Below are 23,745 nucleotides of genomic sequence, written 5' to 3'. Positions count from 1 at the left end.
AGATCCTTTCAGACGTATTTGCTGACCAGCATTTTGCCAATTTTCAGTAAGTGGAAGGATCCTTTTCTGCCTAAATGCAAATTAGTCCAAATTACTGCTCTCACACCACCCGACCCAGCCCACTGCAGCCAGTCCAGCCCTGCCGGCTGGCGTCCTCGGGCTTAAGGCAGTTCAGGGCCAAACATGGGAGGTTCTGTGAGGATGGAAGAAGTTTCCAACCACACAAAAAGCGCGCTTGGAGCCTTGCACTTCAAAGCCTGCTGGTTGGTTTAGTTGGATGGAAATCCAGTGAGTGTTCTGTCTTCGCATCTGCATTACGCTGGCCATCTCCAGCTTTTAAATTTCTATCAGGATTCAAAGGAGTATGTGAGAAGCAAAGAACCGAAGGTAAGAGTTGAGGACGTGGACTCTGGAGCCAGAGTTGAGGTTCAGATCTGGGTTCCGCACTTAGCTGTGTCAGCTTGGACAGGTTAATCTCTGAGTGCTTCTGTCTCCTCATTTGGAAAACGAGGATGGTAACTGTACCCGTCTTGTAGAAATGCAATGTAAATGTAGTATTTACATGAGTGGACATATATCAAGCCCTTACAGTAATACTTGTTTTATATACAATGCTCAATGTAATAATTATTCTTATCATCAACAATATTATATTAACCTGGGTCTTGATATTTGAATTTCCAAATGAGAAAGAATTGTATTGCCTGCTATCCGATTTTTGAAAGGAAATCTTTAAAAAGAGGAAAGACATGAATTCAAAGATGTTGTCATTTCACTTTTCCCTCACTTAAATTTAAGATTATTATTTCTACATAAATAGATCGATAATTGCATTTTAAACACACTCTACGAAGGGAAACCGATGCCTCTGAGGGACAGTGTATTTGGAATCAGCTTACTGATCCAGGCATAAGGCTGAGGAAGGATTTGCAGTGGGGGACAAAGGTGAGTTAAAGATGAAACAATTCAAATAGGCAGGAAAGCAAAAAGAAAGAAAGAAGAAAAATGATGAAGGAAAGGATATTAGAACCGAAATCGGAAACAGTGAAATTCTGTTTAGGATGCAAAGAGCCACTGTCCCTCTCAGCGTGGTCATCTGTGACAGCAAAGACATGAGGAAGAAAGTTAATTGGGGCTTATCACTCTTCTCCATGTACCTTAATCTAAGCTGCTAGCCCCTGAAAGCTTCTTCAGTTAAGTTCTCTGTCCCCTCTCTGCACACCAACTGGAGCCAAAGGCGGGGGCAGAGAGACCTCCATGGCCTCCACAACCAGCCCGCCTGGCAGGCCTGTGGTCACTGGGCTTCCTGAACTTCAGAGGAATGGGCTTCATCACATCTGTGCCTCCCAGGGCAGGCGCTCTGCCATCCTAGGCTTCTCTGAAATGCTGAAACCTGATTCTATTTTCTTTCACTCGGGGCCACTTATATTTGATTCGGAAGCTATACTTTAAAACTGTCTGCTTTTTTTGCCCCCTCACTTAAGCTTTTGAAGAATTAAATAACAAAATGCATTGTTATCTGTTGTAGGGGGGGAAAAGTGTTTTTCTTCCTCACTCTTTCATTAGGTAAACAAAGAAGAGATGAGAAAATGTATTCTTTGCAGATGAAAGCAGCATGTACTTAGATTATGAGACAGCGTCTGAACTAAACTGCAGTAAATTTGTCTGGCAGCAATGGGTGACTCCTAGGAAGGGGTCCTCCAGTCGTTAGACAGATGCAGCGTCCTCCTCGCGCTTGTAGAATTCGGAAGCACATGAAGAAGCCCCTGCGTGAGTAGCTTTTCCGATTGCTGGATGGATAAGCACGTTAGAGGCATTACTTTGGGTCTGAAGCCAACGCCGCTTAATCTCCTAAAGTTCAGGGCATTGTAAGAGCGCAGAGAGGAAAACGCTGTGTGAGACGGCTTTGGTGAATTGGGACGAACTTATATTCTTAAAGACTGTTCAAAGGCTTACTTGACCTTGGGAATTAGAGTTGACCTGAAATCACCTATCAACTTAACACGCATTTATTTGGTGATTTAGTTAAAACTACTTGTATAACCAACGGGACTCTCTAATAAGAGCAATATGTTTTTTTCTGCTTTCCGCAATTATAGACAGTCAGTGGCTTTGGTCATGGAAGTCGTTTTCACAACTTCAGTGAATTCTAGAGTCTATTCAGATCTGTTTCTTCTAATAATATGGTATTTTTCTCACTTCTTGCATGGCAGTTTGGGTGGAGGACAAAACTAAGAAGGACCAAAAAAAAAAAAAATAAGTTCCTGGGAAAGCTGTAGGGCAGATGGAAATGCAGTGTTCAGGGTTAATGAGAAATGTTTGGGGTGACAAGGTTGACGAAAAGCAAGGGAGCTCAGTAGTGTGGCGTTGGCTGAGAAACCAGACCTCGCCAGAGGCAGGCCGGCTGGTTTGGGAAACCTCCGTGATAAAAAGTCCCGGTGGAAACCTCTGCAACGTAAGTTAATACAGACGTTTGGAGACAGAGGGCCTGAATTATGAGCAGCGAATAACATCATAAATGTAGCAATTCTCAAATGCCAAACCCTTGTGAAAGGCAGTTGGATGAAGAAATGCTGGAGCTTTTAAAAGCTCCCTTTCACTTTCTATATATTTTTTTCTTTTTCTGTAACTTCATGCAGAACTAATTTTATACACTGTTCATTTGATTTGAAAATGCCAGCGTCTGGGGTAGCATTAAAGAGCATTATTGAGGGAGCCACTCTTGGCAAAGCACTTGGCTGAAAATGCTTATTGGCTCTCACGTGTCTGCAGAGTCGTCGATGTGGGAGCGGGAGGCGGGGAGCCCCCGTTCACCCCACTGTGCGCCTCTGCCCAGAGCAGGTAGCACCCCTTCTACGGGGAAGCTGCCTCGCCTCGGCCCATGGGGGTGCCAGAAGGGCCACGGGGGCCACCCGACTTAAGGAGCAGACGTAAATAGATTCTGAAAGGTCCACCCCAATGTCCTATGACCAAAGCCTCTTGGAATTTCTTTGATTTCTAGTTGACATAAATTAGAATTACACAGGCGTGAAGAGTCTGCCCAAAAAAAGATCAGAGAGGCTGCTGGGGGAGGAGAGTTGCCTCTCTGATCCTATTGATTATCCAGCTGCCTTGAGGCCAGGGGCCTCCATTGAGGCCAACTATTATTGATCCACACACCATGGAAATAATCAAATTAATTCATTTCTCATCAAACTGCCACTGCCAAGACCTTTCTCCTCACGTGCCCTCATTCCTGAAGTGCTTAGCTGAGGAATGAAACAGATGATCTCTTTTAATAAGAAATGATTTCTTCAGGTCGTAAGAAATCCTTGTTTTCACACAGGGTTTCTCTCATTGAAACGGTGGAGAGATTTAATCAAATCAATGAGCAGTCAATGCAGAAAGAAAGTAAAGGAAACCAGTCAGCTCCTTAAAGCCAGGAATCTGCTTTGCAACCTTAAAATATCGAGGGCCAAGTTTTGTGTGCCCAATGTGATGTAAAAATATTCAGGAGGAATTGACCACTGCGTTTTTTTTTCAGGAAGTAATTACGGTAAGAGCCTCAACAGCCTAAAGATTTCTGCGGAGAAAATGGAGTTTTCATCAGCTTATTTAGGAGCCATGAGCAGGAAGGCCCTACGGGGAAAATAATATAGGGCTCTGTAACTAATATACAGAACTGACCGGAGAAATCAGTTTAGGGGAAAATAATCTGTGGGGCTCTGTGTCCACGACTGTTTGGGTAGCAGTTCAGCCGTGAAACAAAGCGTGTACCTGCAGGGGCTGCCCTCTGCCCGCAGTGTATCCACAGCTGTTTCCAGGTTGCCGGTAGCCAGAATTTTAAGATCGCGAATGTATGCCTTATCGAAGAAAATAAAACAAAAATGCTCCCCTGACAAGGCGGGAGCAGTCTGACAGTATCAGATGGGGCAGTTGTGGGAGACGTCTCCATTCCCCAAGCAGCCCACCAGGCCACACGCTGCAAGAGAGGACGTGAAAAACGGAGAGTTGAGTGTGTGGCTGGGGCTCTACAATCTGAACTCGAGTCCTTCACTTGAAGTATCAGCATCTTGTTCCTTTTGCTGATAAAACAGTTTCTCCCAGTGATTTCCGCACAGGAGCACTTTAAAACACATTTTTACAGCCCTCTCCTGATTATCCCTAGTAATTGAAACAGGGAAAAAACATCAGCTGAAATTCAGAGGTTATCTCTCCACCTCATTTTAGCCAAGTCCCCATCTCCTCCTCTTCCAGCCCTCCTCACCTGAAGTTCTCCAGAGCAGTCACTGAAAGGCCTTTCTTGTATTTAAGTTATAAAGCAGGAGACCCTGCTGTGGCGCCGTAGACAGGGGTCACACTGGGGAGCACCCATGGCAGACAGACCTCTAGGTTTCCAGATTCTACCCCCTTCCCTTGACTATCTGTGGGACTTTGGACCACTTAATCTCTAAAAGCCTGTTTTACCATCTGAGAAATGGGGATAATATTTGCCCCACAGGGTGATTATGAGATTATATGAGATATTTCAGTAAAGCACTTAGCCTAAGGTCATGCAGTCTATAAACGCACAGTAAGTGTCAGCTACCATGACTATTCTTATTATTGACTCGTATATACATGGCTTCCCTGGAATCCTTTCGGATATTGAACCACGATGTGAACTGCCCAGTTCATATATTCTAGCCATGAATATAAATTCACACTCTCAGATCTTACAGAGAAAATCTAGGCCCCTGAGACTCAGACAACAATTCTTTAAAAAAAAAAAAATCTGTTTTTTGAATAGTTAGGACCCATTAAATGACAGTCGCGTGTATGGAGGAGGGTGAAACCGCGAGACCTGCAGGGCTCCGTCCTTTCTGGTGAGCATCGGACTGCCCGTCGGTTCCAGGCTGGTGTGTTTCTTCAGGGAAGAGCGCGTGTCCCTGGAGCCTTTAAGGGGGTGTGCAAGTAGCTGCTTTTGTCTTTATTCAAGGGGGGAAGGGGGGGCCTGCTGTTCCCCCAATGCCGTGGGGTGAATAGAATGTTGTGTTGGAGTTTGCCTCAAGGCTCTCTGAACCATCATAACTTTGCAGTGAATAATCTCCTTGGAACTCGGTTTCGGCTTAAGTAATTATAAGAAAGAGTTAACATTGGAGGATCATATTATTTTTTTCTGATTTAGAAATAGCAAAGGTTAAGAGCGAGTTTTTACAGGAACTCTGACCCCAGCACTCCTAAGCATCTCACTTTGCAAAGTAGAAACGAGGGCCGCCTGCTGACGCTCCGGAGACTGGGGGGTCTGCAGCTGCCTGGAAGGGAGTCCCCCAGCCAGCCCCCTGAAACCCAGCCACTCAGCATCAGGCTACCGGGGCCTACCACATCTGGCAAGTAGTTTTTCAAGAGAAAGCCTCAGTTTCCTCCCCCAGCCTCCGATGTTTATTATATATTTTATCAGTTTATTCAAAAAGCATCTATTGAGCTCCTTACTATGTTCCAATAACTGTACTAGCAGACAGGTCAAGAAAAAAATAATAACAAGATCAGAGTTCCTGCCCCAAGGAGCCTGCAGCCCGCTGGGGAAGACAGACAAGCAAGTGGACAGGTACAGTGGCATCAGGGTGCCAGAAAATTCTTTCTTCTGCGCGAAGAACCTCGCTTTGGTCTCATGTGGCTTTCAGCGACGGTCCTTGCAGTTTTGTCTTTCCCGCACTTGATGGTTCAGTTCCCGGAAAGGATCGACTGTGGAGACTTGCCCTTACTTTTCACCACCCCCGACAGTCTCTTTCCACACTGCAGGCGACACTGACTTCCATCACCGAATCCGCTTTCCGCCTCCCTGACCACAGCTCGCTCCATCCCCGAGCAGCTGCATCTGCGTGGTACCCACTCCCTTCTTAACGAGGATGCCTTTCGCTTCTACGGCTCCAGGCTCCCAGCGCCTGCTGCCTCCTCCCAGGCTGCCTCTCGGTGCCTGCATTCCCTTATCCATCAAGTGGCAATGAGAGCAGCACCGATCTCAGGGCTGATGGGAGCATTAAGGGAGTCAGCGCATGTAAAGTTCCTTCCATGAAGTAAGTCATGGGTGTTAGCCCTTACTTGTAGTGGTGGTGAGTTCTTACATCCTCATCCTCAGGACCCCCTCCTCCTTAGAATGTAAGATCTGTGGGGTTCTAGCCTGTGTTGTAGCCAGGCCCTGCCACAGTGGCTGGTGCATAACAGATGCTAAACAAACACCCATTGGACGGTGGGCAGGTGGTTGCGGATTGTTCTCCAGGACCCCCTCCTCCTTAGAATGTAAGATCTGTGGGGTTCTAGCCTGTGTTGTAGCCAGGCCCTGCCACAGTGGCTGGTGCATAACAGATGCTAAACAAACACCCATTGGACAGTGGGCAGGTGGTTGCAGATTGTTCTCGCCCACACAACCTGCGGCCCCAGGGTTCCGAGGAGGTGCCTGTGAGCCTCTTAGGAATGACAGGGTGGCTAAGAGGCCAGAGGGCCTGATCCTGGCGCCTAACAGCAGCCCCAGTAATCCCACTTTGATTGCTTTATCTGCTTGGCTTATTTATTTGATTTGTTTACTTATTTACTACTTTGGTTTGCAGAAGTATCATACAACCAAAAGTAAGTTTGAAAATCATTAGATCCCATTGCTTCCGAATCATTTGATAGATAATAAAAAAGTATCTATTTCACTTGCATATTTCAGACTGGGGGGAATAAATAAATGAGTAAGAACCTTGGATTTAGTACCAGTCCTATAGCTGGGGGATTCTGAGTGCTGCCTCGGGGGTCCAGGTCAGTCAAGAACAGAGTTCAGATATCTGCTGTGTGATGAGACTCAGCATCCTTTAGAGCCTAACCCTGAAATGCTCTGATTTATGTAGAGTCTCTCTTCTGAAAGTCAAAAATGTCACTTGTTTTCAGGTTTTTTAATCTTCAGAGTTACATATCACTTTTATGCAGAATAAATTTTTGCTGCTAATAAATTTATTTTAGGAAACAAGTCAAATCCATAAATTCTTCCTGATGGAAATTCAGTTTTAGAAAGATATCTTTTTTTTTTAATCAGGTGTCCACTAGTGATTACCATCGCCCTAAGCTTTATGTAAGAAAATAAAAACTGAAATCAAGAAAGCCAGTAAGCACAAAAAAAGACATAATTTTAGGTTCTGAGAGTTTTCTCTTTCAGTTGTGTTTTTCAGCTTAACTTGTGCAAGTTTAATTTAGAAACACACAGATGTGTTCCCTTAAATATGTTACACTCACTGCTCCCTCAATGACGATGTTTATTAATTATCCTGTTAGCACCCAGGTTTTCTCCAGTAGTCGTTTAGGGTGCCACCAAGACTTCCCCAGTGGCTTTGTCCATCCAGGCATCCCACACACGTCAAGATTGGTTCTTAACTGTGCCGCACATGCAGGTCTATAGGGAAGATGTACAGCCTTGCACGATGGGTCGGCAGCCTCAGGACATCCTGTCCCAGACCACACCTGAGGTTTCCACTGGGCTGGAAACATCCTTCTGGGTGGAGGATCGCTTGGTGGACAGGGAATGTAACTGTCACTGACTTTTCTCTCTGACAGTCTAGTTGCTGGATGCCCGTCACCCTGTCTCTAATCAGAGGCTTCAGGTACGGGAGCCCCCCTTCTTACTTAGCGCTGCAGGCATCTCTGTGACCCCCGTTCTTCCAGGTTCCTTGCAGCTCTCTCACCGTGCTGACCAGGTAAGCAGAAGCAACGCTTGTGTTCATAGGCAACCCACGTTTCCCGAGAAAGAGATGGCACAGAGCCAGGCCTGTTGTGATAGTGGCAGCAGAGCGCTTCCGGTCACCGCGGATTCTGGGTGGAACGACTGCCTTTGACCAAGTTGACTGAATTCATGAGCCTGCCTCTGTCAGCTTCATGGCGTTCTCAGTATCTGTCTCTTTCTATGCTTTGGGATTTTGAGATGAGTTTTTTTGCCACCCAAGAGTAATATTTCTTATCTCTGTATAAAAAAGTACACCCTTGAAAGCCTCAGGCTCTTGGCATGAGGTTTGTGCGTGAGGCCTAGTGCATTTAGGGTGGCCTGTAACCACGCATATTTAGCAGATGGTTTTTAGGCTCCAATAAGATAGTCATTTTCTTAAGATTATGTCAAACACTTAGTCATGTGTGCCCTCTCCTCCCACCTCGTGCATGGTCCTTGAGAAAGCGCTGGGTGCTTGTGTGAACTGGGTTTAGGGGACTCTCCCTCCATTAGATGTTGGGAAGGTCAGGTGGCTGCCTCCTGTGTCTCTGGGATCTCTTCAATCAACCTGAGCTGCACCCTGAAATCTTCCAGGGGCTTTAAAACATACTTATGCCAGGGTCCCAGTCCTCTAAGACTGGCATACATTTAGTCTGGGATATGATCGGCACACTGAAATTTTTTTCAAAGATTCCCCAGGTGGTTCTAATAAGCAGTTGGACTGGGAACCACTGTATTCTTGTTTGTATTCTTGCTTGCAAACACAGTTTAATTTCTTTTTTTAACTTAAAAATTTTTGTGAGTTAAACCCAAGACATTTTGACTTCATAGGAAATCCACTGAGAAATGTTTTTTCTAGGCTGAACACCTGTTTCCCCTTAGTCTCCCCGGACAGAACACGTTCATGTTAATTACTTTCATCTAGCAGTCACCTCCGTGCATCCGCTAAGAGTTATATAACAAGATCGCCTAAGCTGTGTGCAGTATTCTAGATGTTCTTAGTTATCCTCTAGTTTCAGTAACTGCACGAGATTTTCTGGGATAAAACTGTCCCTAGAATTCTCTGGCGGCTGCGGAGGATGAAGTCCAGAGACCTCTTAAAGGAATTCTCTTTGGGGGGGATTATTGACACAGTTTAATCCATCTCACATCAGGAAGCACAGATTGATATTTATTGTGTATGAGTCACCGTGGGGTGCGGAGAGAGACCTTGGTTTGGCTGAGGAAGGAAGGGGGGTGGAAAGGCACTTGACGCTGCCTGCAGAAGCAGGCTCACGTTCAGAGTCCTCCCGCAGTCCTCCCCACCTCTCCCCTCGCTGCGGGTCCTCCCGCAGCCTCCTCCTGTCTGTTGAGCTGCTGGACCGCTGGGAAGCTCGGCTTGCAGCCCCAGGGAAAGAGATGTGGTGAGAGACAGTAAAAGTGGCGTCCGATTCCTCGTGTCCCAGACCTCCATGCCCTGGTCGCAGGTGGCACCGGCCGGATGTGGCGAGTCACCCAGACAGGGCCGTGGGCATCCTGCTGCAAAGGGAGGGAAAGAGAATCATGAAAACACCCACCCGGCCTGCGGAGAGCCAGCCTACATGGTCAGCAGTGCAGGTCCTGAAAAAAAATCACTGTATGGTCTGCTCTTTCACTGTCTTCTTAGTGGCCGGTGTAAAGTATTTCAAGCTGCACTTAGATGACTCATCTCATTGACATGCAAATTGGGGGTATTACTAAATTCCTGTCCCCCTTATTTTACCCATTTTAGTACGTGCCCATCTTGGGGCCAGTGGGCACTTGGCGAAAGAGCAACTGGGTCTCATTTGCATTTGCATCCCCCACAAGGATTTCTGCTGGCACCCGGCGAGTGCCAGGCCGCAGGGAGAGCCAGCACGTGTCCCAGGAGCCGAGATGCTCTGAGGGAGGCCGACCCAGGGGGCTGATTGCCCAGACCACACTCTGCCCCCAGGCCGCCAGGAGTCAGCCTGCGGGGCTGTGAGCAGCGAGGGGCATTGCCTGGGGAGTCTGCAGGGATGACAGACCAGCGTAAGCGTGAGAGCCCTGAGTTAGGAGGCAGGGGGCCCCTGTGCTGCTTGCAACACCTTCCCGGGCTCCCTGGGGGCTCCTTACTCTTTGGCCTTCAGAAACGGGGGTCCTATTTTCTCCCCCACCATCTCACCAAGCTCAGAACAGTGCCATTGCAGCGAAGAACCTTCAGTTACCCCCTCGAGTTTGTTAGATGGGCTGGAGAAGCGTTGCCTTACAAAGTGCAGGACAGATGAGCTGTTTTCTTCTCGCTCTTAAGCACCTGTCCTTTCGCCCCTGAATAACATGCGTGTATTTCGTGCATGTAGTATCGAAGCTGATACCTCCGTGTCCTTCCAGAGTCCACTCAGACGTCCTCGATTTTGGAAAGCCCTTTTCCAGCCCTCCTGGCGGAGGTCGGGGCTGCTCAGTTCTGCCCACAGCCACCTCTCCGTGCCCTGGAACGCGTTTCTCAGGCTTTACTGTCCCTGTTGTCATTGTCCATCTTCTCTGCTCTGGAGGGCGGGGGGCTGTTCCTGCCTTGCTGGCCGGTTTGCCTCTGTCCCAGAGGGGCAGGAGACTGGGGAGAGAGAACGCCGGGTTACGGCATTGGGTGGCCACTGCCCCTGTCAGTGCTACGGCTTCATCATGCTTCTTCCATGTCTCAGGGTCTCAGTAACCACAGTTCCATAACAGGATGTTCTGCAGGCCAAAGGAGATCCCTTAGAATTAAGGAGATCCCTTAGAATTCACATTCCTGTGGAGCAGCCGTTTTGGAGAGGTCGTAAAGGACTTGGAAATGTGTTACAGTAAACCGTAGTCATCCTGTGTTACCTGGAAAAGGAACGTCTGTGACCGTCTTACTAGGAGGGTGCTTAGCAAGACCCTGGTGCGCGTGCAGGGCAGTACGGCCCGGTGCCCAGACTGCCTGTCTTGCGGGGTCCCGGATTCCAATCCCGGCTGCGTGCGCTAGCCTTGACCCCATGTGAAATGCTGATTTTGTCATAGGCGCGATTCATGTGTAACAAGCAGTATCCATGCTTAGATGCTTGGGAAATGGTAGATGCTCACTGAACATTTTTCCTCCATCCTCACTGGGATGGGGACATACTTTCGTTTTGCCTTATTGGTCATTGGGATGAAAAATTAACAAATTATTTTCAAGTATTTTGCCAGAATAAACTATGAAGAAAAAGATGTGCTCAGTTTATATCCTATGTCATGAGCAGCTAATCCTGAAGAGTACAGTGTTTCTTAGTGGGGATCAAGGGGCAGTTTCAGTGGGAGAATTTTTCCCTGTTTGGGACTCTACCACCCATGGTAGTAGTTCAGAGGTCCCCGACTTCCAGGATTTAATGCCCGATGCTCTGAGGTGGAGCCAATATAACAATAACAGAAATAAAGTGCATAGTAAATGGAACGTGCTTAAATCATCCCGAAGCCATTGCCTGTGCCCAGTCCGTGGAAACACTGTCTCCCATGAAACCAGTCCCCGGGGCCACAAAGGATGTGGCCGCTGGACAGTTGAGCCCACAAATGCCAATACCACTGTGACAATGACACCAACCAACCCACCAGCAACCCACCCCCCGCCCCAAAAAAGCCCCTAAAATAACAGTGAAGGCGTGCAGAGGTACTGAAGCCCAAGAAATTAGAAGGTGGAAAAATACCACTGCTCTGAGGCAGAAACTCTGTCCACGGTTCCCCCTGTCACCAGACAACTATGCACTCAGAAGGACCCTTAAATGTCACAAAATTTCAGGGTCTTCTGTGGGGCCCTCCTGGGTCTGCTGCCCTGAGCGGGGCAGCCCTGGTGCTGCAAACTGAAGTATGAAACCTTCTGAGTCATGTGGGTTTCTGCACAGCTTTGGAAACCTGCAGGTAACCACTCAAAATCCGCATGTTTCTCAGCGCTGTCTCCCCAGTGTACTGAGTCACTTACCTCTAACAGGAAGGGCTGCCATCAACCAATCTGAAGTATAGCCTAAGGCTTCCCTGGCAGCTTAGATGGTAAAGCATCTGCAATGCGGGAGACCCTGGTTGGATCGGAGTCATGAAGACCCCCTGGAGAAGGGAGTGGCAACCCACTCCAGTGTTCTTGCCTGGAGGATCCCATGGACAGAGGAGCCTGGCGGGCTACAGTCCATGGGGTCGCAAAGAGTTGGACACACCTGAGTGACAGACGCACTATAGCCTCGGCATTTCCTTAGTACTGCCATCGCGAGCTGCTTTGGTCTCCTGTGCAAAAGTGTTGGAAAGCCCAGGCAAGGTGTGTCAGGACAGAGGTACGCGGTGGAGTCAGATGGCAAGGAGAGAAAGGAGGGGAGCACCAAGAATCACCTGGTGTGTGAACTTCAGAGGATTAAAGGAGTTTGGAGCTGCCATAATGTCAAGGTTTGAGAGCCTGCCCCCACCGTAGCTGAACAGGCTGGGAACACGGGAGCTTCTCGCCACTGTTTCTGATGCAGTACTATTTGGTACCTTTCTGGTTACTCAGTACATACTCACGGAACAATGTTCAGCCAACCAGTTTTCACTGAGTGCTTACTATGTGCCAGGCACTCGCCCGCTGCTAGGGGTTTGGTAGTGAAGAGAAGCAAGAGCTTATATTCTGATGGGACGAGAATATGCCAGGTAGTATGTGTAGGACTGAAAACAAGGAGATGACTAACATACTCCTTGCTGTCAAGGAACTTATGGTCTAGGAAAAATGCAATACATTTTTTGCTTGTGGTACTTTAACTAATGTTCACTTTTTGCAGGGAAACTTTCTCCATTAAAAAAATGATTTTAAGTAAGTCATTATATTCTTAAGTGTAGTTTTAATATACTCAAGTGTCAAATATTTGCCCTCAACACAAGAAATACATTCTATTTTATAACATGAGTCAAAGAGGAAATAAGAATAACTTAAAATGAATGGCTTCTTCAGCAGATGTCATCAGATATTGTATTTTTTGAACAATAGGTATCGTTGGGAAGATAATTTAAGCCTAATATTACACTTTCTAGAATTTTCTTGGAAAAGTGTCGATAAGGAGGTGAAGAAACAGGTGATATTTTAGGTAAACAGGTTAAACTGAATCTCAGAAACCCTGAACAATCTCTCCTCACCCTTCTGTAGTAGCAGTAGCGATAGGATGAAACTGTGGTATGATTTACCTTAATTAGCACAGCAATTTGCCTCACATTTTCAAAAAGTGCTAATAGATGTTAACTCAAAATAGATTAAAATACCAGACAAATTGCTACTACCTTAAAAAGAGTTATAATAATTTTGAAAATGTAAATTATGGTTATATAGTCTTTGGAGAGAACTATAAAATCCAATTTTTCTTATACTAAAAAAAAAAAAACAAACCTGTGGTACATGCTTTTTTTCCCCCTTTAATCACAGTAATTTCTCCAAACAACACTGCTGAGTATTTCTTTAAGAAGATCCACTGCATTTTTCAAATCTTATGTGTAATATAGAAATTGCCATTGATAGTTTTCAGCAGAGGAAAAAGAAATTAAATACAGACAACCAAGTATCATGGGAAAATTTTTTAAATTCATCTTCATGTTCCATTTTTATGTTACATACATTTTATGAGTTGAAACAGAGAATAGTTCTTTTCATTCTAGCAAGTGGAGCTGTGCATGACAAAATGTCTGCAGAAATGCATATGTAGGCCTAAGGAGTTAAAATGATTTGGACTGTCCCAGTGTCTTACACCCAACTTTTTCTCCAAGGCACCAAATTGCTTATGGAGTCTATACAAAGAGGTGAGCGTAGTGTATACTTCTGAGGAGTAAGTGAAAATAGCTTCAGTATAAAATGTGTCACACCTTATTGCCAGGAGACACTATAAGCAAAAGATAGAACCTTCCCTAGTGGGAACACATGTATTTCCCCTGAATAGCTTCTACCCAACAAAGCTCTGAAATGGAGTATTTGCATTTTCCCTACTGCTTTATTTTCTAGAGTTTACAGAACACAGTTAGCAAAAGGATTGCTTAGAAGACACATTATATCCACAGAGGATTACCTGTAGCATTTTTTATTCTGCTACACAAAGCCAAATTACTGTCCTTTTTTTACCCACAACCTATGATAGCCAGAAGTCTAGCACACTGTATATTCTCAGCTGTAGTTGGGCCTTCCTTTACGCAATAGAAAAAGGTAGGCAATGTCAGTAAATCAAGGGCTATAAAAACACATTAAGAGAGCTAACTAAATTAACCCTACCATGAGTCTTTGCTCAAGTCAACACTTACCCCTAACTGAAGCTAATTCATGTACTTCATAAATCCATATCTTCATGTATCAAGTTTGCTTAAGGTGACTTTTATCTCTCTTCTTGCAAAGCAGCTATCACACAGTGATATTTTATCTTTATAAAACTTGGGCCTCCAAAACAAAATGCCTGTCAGTCCTTGGTGTAAAATTTTGTACAGGCCTATGTGTAGATTAGAAAAGATGTATTGTTTCTTGAATGCTAGGTGATTTGGGCCGCATTTACTTTCTCTGCCATTTGAGGGAGATTTTCTGAAAATCCTTTGGCCAGGTGACTTCAGCTCTTCCTGAGTGAGACTGGCCTCCTTCTAGGTTTATTTGTGGAAGCAGGGAAGAAAGTAACCTCACCCACAGCCTGGGGAACATCAAGTAAAGAAAAGGGAGGGTTTCCTGAAAGTGGCTGTTTAAAACCCGGACTGTGTTACTAAGAAAAGTTTCAGACTCTTCTCCAGAGAGCATTAAGATAGAATAGATTCTTCTTATATATGAAGTATATTATCAAGGTTACTTCTTACCCTGTGGTGATAGCTAATGTTATCAAGGTTTATTTCTGAAATATCTCAGAAGTTGAACAATATTGAACATCACTATAGAGAATTGGTCACCCTACCATAGCATTAATTAACTCAATAAATGATCATTTATTGAGCATCAGCTCTACTAATAGGAACCACCATTTGAGGACTTTTTTATGTCAGTCACAGTTTAGGCATATTATTTTATCCTTGTAACATCCTATGACATTGGTACTCTTATCCTGTTTTTACAATTGAGGAAACCAAATTTTGAAGTGAAACCAGGCTTCAGACCTTTGCCTGGTTGACTTTAAAGTCAACTGTAGTCGCCACGTTTCTTCTCTACTTTGTACACAACTCTATAGTCTTATTAAAGATAAAGGCAGTCTCTGGTCCCCAGACTTGGTTCAGGTAGAAGAGAGTCAAGTAAAGAGGCGATTGCAGTGCGGTGTGAGCGTGCTTAAGAGACAGGCCTCGCAGGTGCCTGCCGTGGGGTCTCAGAGAAGGAGCGCCCAGCGCAGCTTCGTGGGGGGCTCGGCTTGGGCAGGGGAGGCTTCCTGAAGGGGGGAGTCCCTGAGCTGAGTGCGAGGTCTTGGGGGAATTCCTGGGCTTGGTCAGGGGTGTGTTCGTGTCTGGCATCGCTTTGCTCTTGGGTTTCTGTTTTTCGTTTGTAGTTTGTTACTGTTTTCTCCTTCATTCACTAAGAAGAAGTCTGGCTCACGAATAACAAAATGATCATGGTTCTTATGGATCTTACACTGGAACAGGAGTAGACATTAAACAAAGCAATTATAAACGGACTTTTGAAGGTACCATGAAGAAAAAGTAGGCAGTGTTGGAAGAGAGAATCAGCTGGAAGCCTTACCTGATCTGAGGAGGGAAGCAGGGTGAGGCAGTGATCGAGCCCCTGGGGAAATTACACTGACCTGAGAAGGAGGAGCGGGGGCCGAGAGAAGGGGACTCTTGGGGGGAGGTGGATTTAAAAGCATTCCAGATAGAGAGAACGGCAGGTGCAGAGGTCCCGAGGCCAGAAAGGACTGGGGCAGCTTGATAACTTGACGTTAGGTCAGGTGATCGATAATATCAAAAATATACTAGAGAGACAGGCGTCGCTAGATGATGCATGACTTTTTAAGTGTAGTGTTTCGAGCAGCCTCAACTCAAGCAAGATTTAGGTAGAATTTAAATTTTAAAAAAAGTTATATTGCTTAGAAATCCTTTTAAGGTCAGCAGTTGATATTCTCAACTCTAATTTGTATATCAGTTTTTCTTTTTATTCAAAATTATTTTCTTTGTGTTTTTGTAAACAAAAGTCATACATTGTTTCTATAACACAAAAAAGATTGAACTGCACGGCATGGTTGAATTTGGAATGACAATTGATTTCAGTACGAGAAAGTCTTGAATAGAAATTCTGATAAAAAATAAGTATCATAAGTGCAATTGGAAATATCAGCTCTGAATTTAACAAAGACTGTATGTAACGTAGTTTAACAAAACACCATGTTATTTCAGAAAAGTGCAGAGGACTTAATGTCATGGTCAGCTTACTCCCAAGCTGGCTTTCAAAGCAAATTGCAAGGGTCTGATATTGTTTGAGGTTTTTCCTGATGGTCCTGATCTTTTTCAGTAGTGGACAGACGTGGAGAGGAAGCACAAAAATGTGTCTCAGAAGAACCTTCTTGCAGACCAGCTTATTTAATATAAATGAAGCATTCTTGTATTTGAAAATGCCAAACTGTTTGATAAAGATTTTAAATAAAGCAACCTAAAAGTTGCAGTTCTTAGGTTAATCATTTATTTATCTGAAGGATGAAGGAAGCTGTCTACTTTTGTGATATGAACTGCAATCAGCTTAAAAATAATTGACAAATTAATCCCTTCACAGCACAGCAATTGGAAAGGTGTTAGTTTTAATTAGGCCTGTCTGATTGCCTTGTCTAATCAAGAATCAAGGTGGTGTCTTTGATGGTTAAGGTCTATTGGGGCCATCTCTGACCTGCCAGCCATGTATGTTTTAGTGATTGATTCCTCACATTTTCAGCCCTTTTCCACAAAGGGACCTGAAGTTTGCCAGTACCTTAACATTTAAAGGGAAGAAAAATAAGCATGTTGCCCAGCACTCCTACCCAGAGTCCCGCGTATCCTCTCCAGTAGTCTACAGTTCTGTCCTGAAAAAGCTGTCAGGTGGACGGCAGAGTCAAACGCACAGGAGAGGGCTGTCTCCTGCTGCCTCCTCTCCCAGGCACTCACCCTCCAGCAGACACGGCTCAGATCTAGACAAGGCACGCTCGTCTGTGCTTCTAGGGAGCACTAACCTGCCGATACCTTAACGTCTTTTTAAAAAAAAACCCGTAGGGGGAACATAGTACTTAGTAGTACGTAGAACTTAGTACCACTTAGTACCACGTAGACTGCAGTGCTTAGGGCAGGTCTGCCCAGCAAGCACTTGCTGGCGCTGCTTTGAAGGACGAGAGGAGGGTGGCCGGCGCCCCTGTGTGACAGCGGCTCTCGTTCGCTTGCAGGTCAACGAGGTGACGGTGGAGCAGCTGGTGCAGCAGTACCCGCACATCACCTTCAGCACCGTCCTGCAGGACTGCAAGAGGACGCTGGAGAGGGCCTACCAGATGGGCTGGACGCCCGGCGTGTCGGCCGCCTCCTCCTAGGCTGCGGAGCTGCAGCGGGCCGCCCGCGGCCGAGGTCTGACTGTGCTGTGTCCCCGTGTGTACCCCCGCCTGTGTGTCTCCGCGTCTCGTTTGCACACTGCATAGCGTAAGCGCAGTTGCTATTTGTTCCCAGGTGAGCTGGTCTATTTTTTTCTTAAAAATGAAAAGATTTTGACAGGCACAGACCTTTAGTTTTTAAGTTCAAAGGCTTATTTCTCTATTTTTTTTTTATCTGTGGAATCAAAAAAAAAAATGGATCCATTACTTTGAGCTTCTAATTACTGCCACTGGAGATGCCCCCAAATGAAGGCAACTGCCTTCTTTTTCGATGGGAACGAATTGCGCAGGTCTGTGGATGATGACCAGGAAGGAGTGAGGTGGCGTTAATTAGAAGCCTGACAACTGGGGCTGTTCAGGATTTCAGGCGCATCCGCGGTATCGGTTCTCAGTCTGTCTCACACACGCGCGCACTTGTCTCCAGATCATTTTCTGGCACAGGGGCCTTCCTCCAGGCCGCGCCGTCCCCCGCCGCCCCTCCTAAGGCACCGGCCCGCGGGCGCCCCACCTGCCGTCCAGTGGGCAGCTTAGGGACCAGAGAGAACAGAGCCTCCTGTGAAGTTTCCCTGTGGAGTCAACGAGCTGAAGCCCCCTAGCAGCTTTCAAAAGTGAATTATTCACCATTCTGCCAAATTCTCTGGAGTACTAAGTATTTTGAGTTTTACGTTAACATTGTGTTAGCATTTATTTCATGGATAGTAACTGGTCCGGATATATTTTAATGATATTTGGAGCTAATCTTAGCATTATCCACGTTAAAGTCACCAATGTAATTAATAGTGTGCCGTTATTTAAAAAAAAAAACTCTACAGATAATTTAATTATTTTTGTTAATTTGGTAATTATGAAAGTATATTTCTGAGATTCGGGCTAGTCACATTAATAGAAGATTAATGAATGAGATATAAGTAGACAATCTTTCTATTGACTTTTTTTTCTTTTTGCTTTGCTTTGGGCTTTAGAACAGGTTTTTTGGAGATGTGCATGTTATATTTTGAATAGTTCTTATGCTTTTGCAAAGATCTATTGCTGGTTAATGTATGAGTTTAGAAGAAAAATTAGAAATCTTTTCATTAAAATTCTGTTTACACTTGTCAGAAATAAGCATTTCTTTGTTTAATTAAAGATCTCCAGCTTTCAGTTTAGGCAATACCTATTAGTAAATGAATATACGTTTTGATTTCACACATCTTTACAATTAATTCATAGTAGGGACTCAGGCTCATAATAACCTTTCCTGTGTCTTGATTTATAATCAAGACAGCAGGGAGCCTTTTTAAGCTAAAGCGTGATTATCTTTCACAGTAGAGTTAGATATACAAAACCCTGACTTGTGAGTTTGCTATTTATTCTTTCTCAGTGTGGACATAACTGTTTTTTTGGTCTTTAACAGATATAGTCAGATTTAAATTTCACTTTATAGAAGTCCCAGGGTTGCTAAAATGATACTAGCTGTAAGAAGTGAAAAATAGCTTTACATTCAAATACCATTCACTTATTTATAATAACTCTTTTTATGTAAACAACTGTTTCCTTTGATCATGTCAACATGTTTCTGATGTGGCATGTTTTTGCTTTTAATTCCAGTCAGTTTGGAAAATCTAGTCACTAAACACCAAAAGTATTTTTTCCATCACTAAATGGGTTACTAATTTAATTTGAAGGGAATAAAATTTATGTAAGAAAAAAAGCTGTTTGCTATTAATAAATTGTAATTCTTCTTACACATCCAACTGTATAGTCTTCATATTCATTTCCCCACCACTGAAAAATATCTTAATTCACAATATTTTAACTGGTTTTTAATCCAAAACTAATTTATAAGACAACATGTATAGTAATAGCTTGAGTGAATAAGCAAAAGTTTAATTTTTATATATGTCACACTATATTTTAAATAGTTAAAAAGACAGAAGAGGGGAGAGCCATCAATGATACAGATGGTGCCATTTCAGTTCAAAGTTGTAATAATCTTGGGAGTGTTACAGTTTGGCTGTCAAATGGTTTCAAAAGTGTATAATTGGTTTTTTTCATGTTGCGTTGTTGGAATCTGAAGTACAAGCACTACATGCTTCAGCCTGGGGGTGGGGGGGATCGCACTTATTCTTTAAGGCGTCGACTAATCCAGAAAGCCTGATGCATCATAACCCGGAAAACTGCTTTGGTGTATTTGTAGAAATCTGTAGAAATACCATATCCAGCCTCAAAGCACTAATCTCAAAAACAACTGAGAAAACATCACCCTGAATGATCCTGTGATGGTTGTTGAATGTGTTCTCATTAGATGCTTTGAAATAAGGCTTAAAATGATTTTTTTCCTGGGCAATCTTAAGTTTCTTTTTTTGCTTAGAATGTCATAAATATATGTGAACATGTTTAACGCAGGGCTTTTTATCCTCTCCAAAATGTCAACAGTATTTTCAGAATAAAGACTATATGAAATATATTGCTGTAGTGGAGAATTCTGGTCTTTTGTCTTTGATGTCTTTTTGAGTGGATAAAGGAAATTCGTCCAGTTTGTGGTTTCTATATTTCTGTGAATCTTTTGACCTGCAATGGGCTGCAATAAAAGAGAAAGAAAACACAGTGTCTTTTGTTTTCTTTTAGAGACAATAAATGGCCTCCCTGATGCTGGTTGGGTGCGAGGCATGAGGCATGAAGCAGTCTGTGTCCTTGTGTGTTTCACTATAGACTTTATGGAGGTTCAACTAACTCAGAATAATAAACAAAACTGAATTTAGGATGTTCTCATTTGGCCAGTGAGTACTGAGATAAGATTGAAAACCTCAAGGATTTAAATGATAGGTTTGTTTAAAATACCGTTTTCTAAACACTCATTCATTTACTTAGCTTTTTTTTTTTTTTTTTCAAAGTAAATAAATTTATTGAGTTAAAAACATATGTCAGGCACTGGGCATTTAAAAATAAATAAAACTCATTCCCATCCTGAAATTGCTCATAGCCTAGCAAGAAGATATTCTTAAAAACTAGCCATAGCAGTGGAACACAGTGGATGTAACAATTAGAGGGAGCACAAATAGGAAGGAAGGGCAATACCGTTTTACAAAGAGTGAACTAAAATGAAACAAGGAAAAACAGAAGTTGAAGAGGCAGACAGTAAGAAAAATTACCATTTTCAGCTTTGGCCATTTATGGGTTGATTTTTAAAAGATTCCCTGAAAATTGGTGTCACTGGCTGCCATTCACATGGGCTTATCTGAACCTACAGCGTTTGCATCATCTGTATTGCTTATAGCTGTATTTTTAAAAGAATTCATTACAGGAGTTCTCATTGCCCAACAAAAGCAGGCAGAAATCATCCCGGCTGACAAATAGCATGCCAGCAAACATGAACTCACAGTCCAGGTCACAGAGAGCGGCAGGAATAAGCCAGCATTACTTCAAGTCCATAGGGAGAAAAGAAAAAGACTAGACCCCGATCCTCAAAGGCTTCAAAATTAAAGGCTAAGACACATAATTCAGAATAAATGTGTGATATATTCAAATATATTAAAAATTATGTATAACCTGTATAAGAAAAAAAACTACCAAAAGATGAACAAAAATATTTTTAAAATAAATAAAATTTCTAGAAATGAAAACATAATTGAATGTTAAAATGGAAAGGCATTAGAAGAAAGGATTCAGCTATAGAGAGAACTCATAAACTGAAAGGTAGATCTGAGTAAAGTAAAAGAAAACTTGAAAAAAAACCATGCTTTTCTCCCTTCCTGTGGGTAATTTCCATATGGTTGGCTGAGAGGTTAAGACACAGGGGACTTAGGAGGCTCTCCAACACGTCTATCTAATCCTGCAGAGGAAAAAAATAGAACAAAGGAATGGCAGTGTTTAAGATAATAATGGTGTTTCATTTGTTTATGAAGAAGAAAATAAAGATTTTAGGGGAGAATATCAAAGGCTTAATTTGGGGTTAAGTTAATTTTGAGACGCTTATTAGACATCCAAAGGAGGACACTGAGATATGCACTTTGATACAGGAGCTTCGTTCTGAGAAGAGGCGTACAGATGGCATTTTAAGCCATGAGTCTGTCTGAAATTTTCATCTCTGGTCATCATCCATTACTTTAAATAGAAAATGAAGTCTAAGGACTGTGTTTTTGATCACTCCGAAATTCGGAAGGCAGGAAGAGGAAGCAAACCCTTCAAAGGAAACTGAGGCAGAATAACCTGAGAGGAAGGGGGACAACCAAGAATGTTCTATCCCAGAATCCAGAGAAAGCAAGCAAAATTAAATCAGCCGCTGCTCGGGAAGACAGTTTATTAATAAGAGCAGAAACAAGGAAAAGGTAGCAACTGCTGGCTTAGAGTGCTGGTGACACTTGCAGGCAGGCATGGACCTCACGGAGGGCTTCCGCTGAATCCGAAGTTCCGCTTCCTAAGGTGAAGGGTGGACTCACCAGCGCATGTTTTATTAACGTGCTTCACAGTGTGTGCCTATGTGACAAGCTACTCGGGATCGAATACTTTATCAGATTTTACAAGAAGGGTCGTACCTTGTTTAAGTTGGTCAACTGATGATCCAGAATTTGCTAAACCCTAGATGCGAGCTTCCCTCCCCGTGTGGGGGTGGAGGCTAGCTCTGTGTGACGCAGAGTTTACCCGGACCCCTGTCTAAGCAGGTGGCAGAACTGGAAGAAGATGCTGGTGCAACCTCTCTGCGTTCCTGTGCTGGGAGCAGAGCGTTGCCTAACTCTCTCTGAGCATCCCTGGAATTTTGAGCGAAACAGCTGTCCACGTGGGAGGGAAACAGCGGTGAGAGTTCCTGCGGCGCGTCTGCCATGTCATTCCCGGCTGCAGGAACCGCAGAACCACTGCACTGCTTTGTAGAGCACGGGGGGCTTTCAGTACCCCTTCTTTTCAATGGCACAGTCACATCTGATATTGAAACCTTTTTAGTAATACGGAGGCTTGTGTGATAATGTGAAAATCTATAGCTGAAAAGAACAGTCAGGGTAAAGTCTATCCATTTCACTATATGAACAAACCACGATTTATTTACCGACCCTGCCATTGCTGAATATTAGGTTGTTTCCTGTGTGGGTATTATGCTTGCTAAAATTCATCCCCAGTTTCTTGAGATAGTTAGTAGAAACACATGTAGCAATATTATTTCCTCAGTCCCTGAAATGCAACCTTCTATCTCCAAGCAATAAATTTCAGAAAACTAAAATCATCTCATAAAGAACATTTCTTTCCCTATGATTTTGCTTGGCTAATAAGACTGTGTATGAATGCCATCAGCCCAAGAAAAGAGAAACATCCAAAGAGCATGTGTTTGTTTCGGCTCTTTTATTCACCACGTGATGGGTGGGTGTTTCTTATACTTTTTTCAGTTTGGCACCAGATCAAGTGGCAGGAGAATTCATGGCTTGATCAGGCTGGTGGGCGCTCCACTGAGTTCCCTTCTATAACCTGAAATTTTCCAGTGGCGTGGCTGCGTGTGTGTGTGTACGCTCATGTGCTAATATGCACCATACAATAGAAAATAATGTCGACTGAATGTAACCTATTTAGTCTTCTTTGTTTCTTGGAGTTTTTAGTGATTAACATAATGGAAAATGAAAAATTAGTGGACTAAAGAAGGGCTTTTTAAAAACATTGTTTTTTTAAAAAAAATAGATGCTGCTGCTTTGGTGGGCCTGAGTGGCTACTGACAATGATAATTTTTATAAATAATACCAAAATGAATGGTAAAAGCTCAGCAAGCTTGATTCTGTTAGAAAATAATTCTACTGTAATTTAAGCAGCGTCTTGCAACTGACTCACTTACTGGCTTAAGTGGAAAAAAAGACATCTTGATAATTGGATTTCAATGAAGCTTGTATTAGTGTTTCTTCGATTCCAAATCAAAAGATGGATTGCTATTCAGGGCCCCTGGATGAATATAGAGAGGCAAATACTTGGAAACACACTCATAGATAACTGAAATAATTGGGTTTAATGTGAAAATTAAGTTACTGGCACCCCTCGTTATTGGATAACTTGGATGACTGAATTTGCTCAAATGTATACTAATGGATGTTTAGTCCATTTCCTTTCTCTTTCCCTGTGGCTCCTGTTGAATGTTACTGTCCCCATTTCTTCCTAGTTATACTTCATCCTTGGAGCTAACCAGAGTCTAAGAATATTAGTGATCAGAGTCTTCATTGCCTCCAAGGATTAATGATATGTTTGAAAGTGATCCCCTAACATGGAACTGGGGGGAGGCAGGGAGAATTAAGTAAACTATATAAGACACTCCATGTTTTAAAATATTTTGTTGTGAATATAACAGATACAGTTTATTAAAATCGCAGAGCAAGCACCGCTTAATACATAGAACAAGGCTGGCATCCCAGAAGCCCCTATCCCAGATTCTCCTTTCCAAGCCCAGACACCTCCCTCCTTCCAGATAAAATCGCTCTCCTGACCTCTACAGAAATCATTTTCTTGCTTTTGTTTTTGTTCATTGAAAAGAAAGAAAAGAAAATGTGTGTGTGGCCAGTGAAAAAGGAGGTGAGAGAGATT

At 43.6% G+C, this 23,745-nt stretch overlaps 1 protein-coding gene across 1 annotated transcript in view; it reads left to right on the top strand.

Annotated features, from left to right (window-relative positions):
• The window catches only part of FBXL17 (F-box and leucine rich repeat protein 17), a 510,317-nt gene extending 490,518 nt beyond the window's left edge, over positions 1–19,799 (top strand). Inside the window, exon 9 of the mRNA XM_081505350.1 lies at positions 17,020–19,799. Within this exon, the coding sequence (XP_081361476.1) occupies positions 17,020–17,160 (141 nt within the window). The 3' untranslated portion in view covers positions 17,161–19,799. The remainder of the gene's footprint in view (positions 1–17,019) is intronic.
• Positions 19,800–23,745: the final 3,946 nt, after the last annotated feature.

This window comes from Giraffa tippelskirchi, chromosome 6 (genome assembly GCF_054371585.1).
Source record: "Giraffa tippelskirchi isolate mGirTip1 chromosome 6, T2T-mGirTip1v1.2.pri, whole genome shotgun sequence".
NCBI lineage: Eukaryota > Metazoa > Chordata > Mammalia > Artiodactyla > Giraffidae > Giraffa > Giraffa tippelskirchi.
The sequence above is the reverse complement of the archived record's forward strand: the minus strand, read 5'-3'. Positions and strand labels throughout refer to the sequence as shown.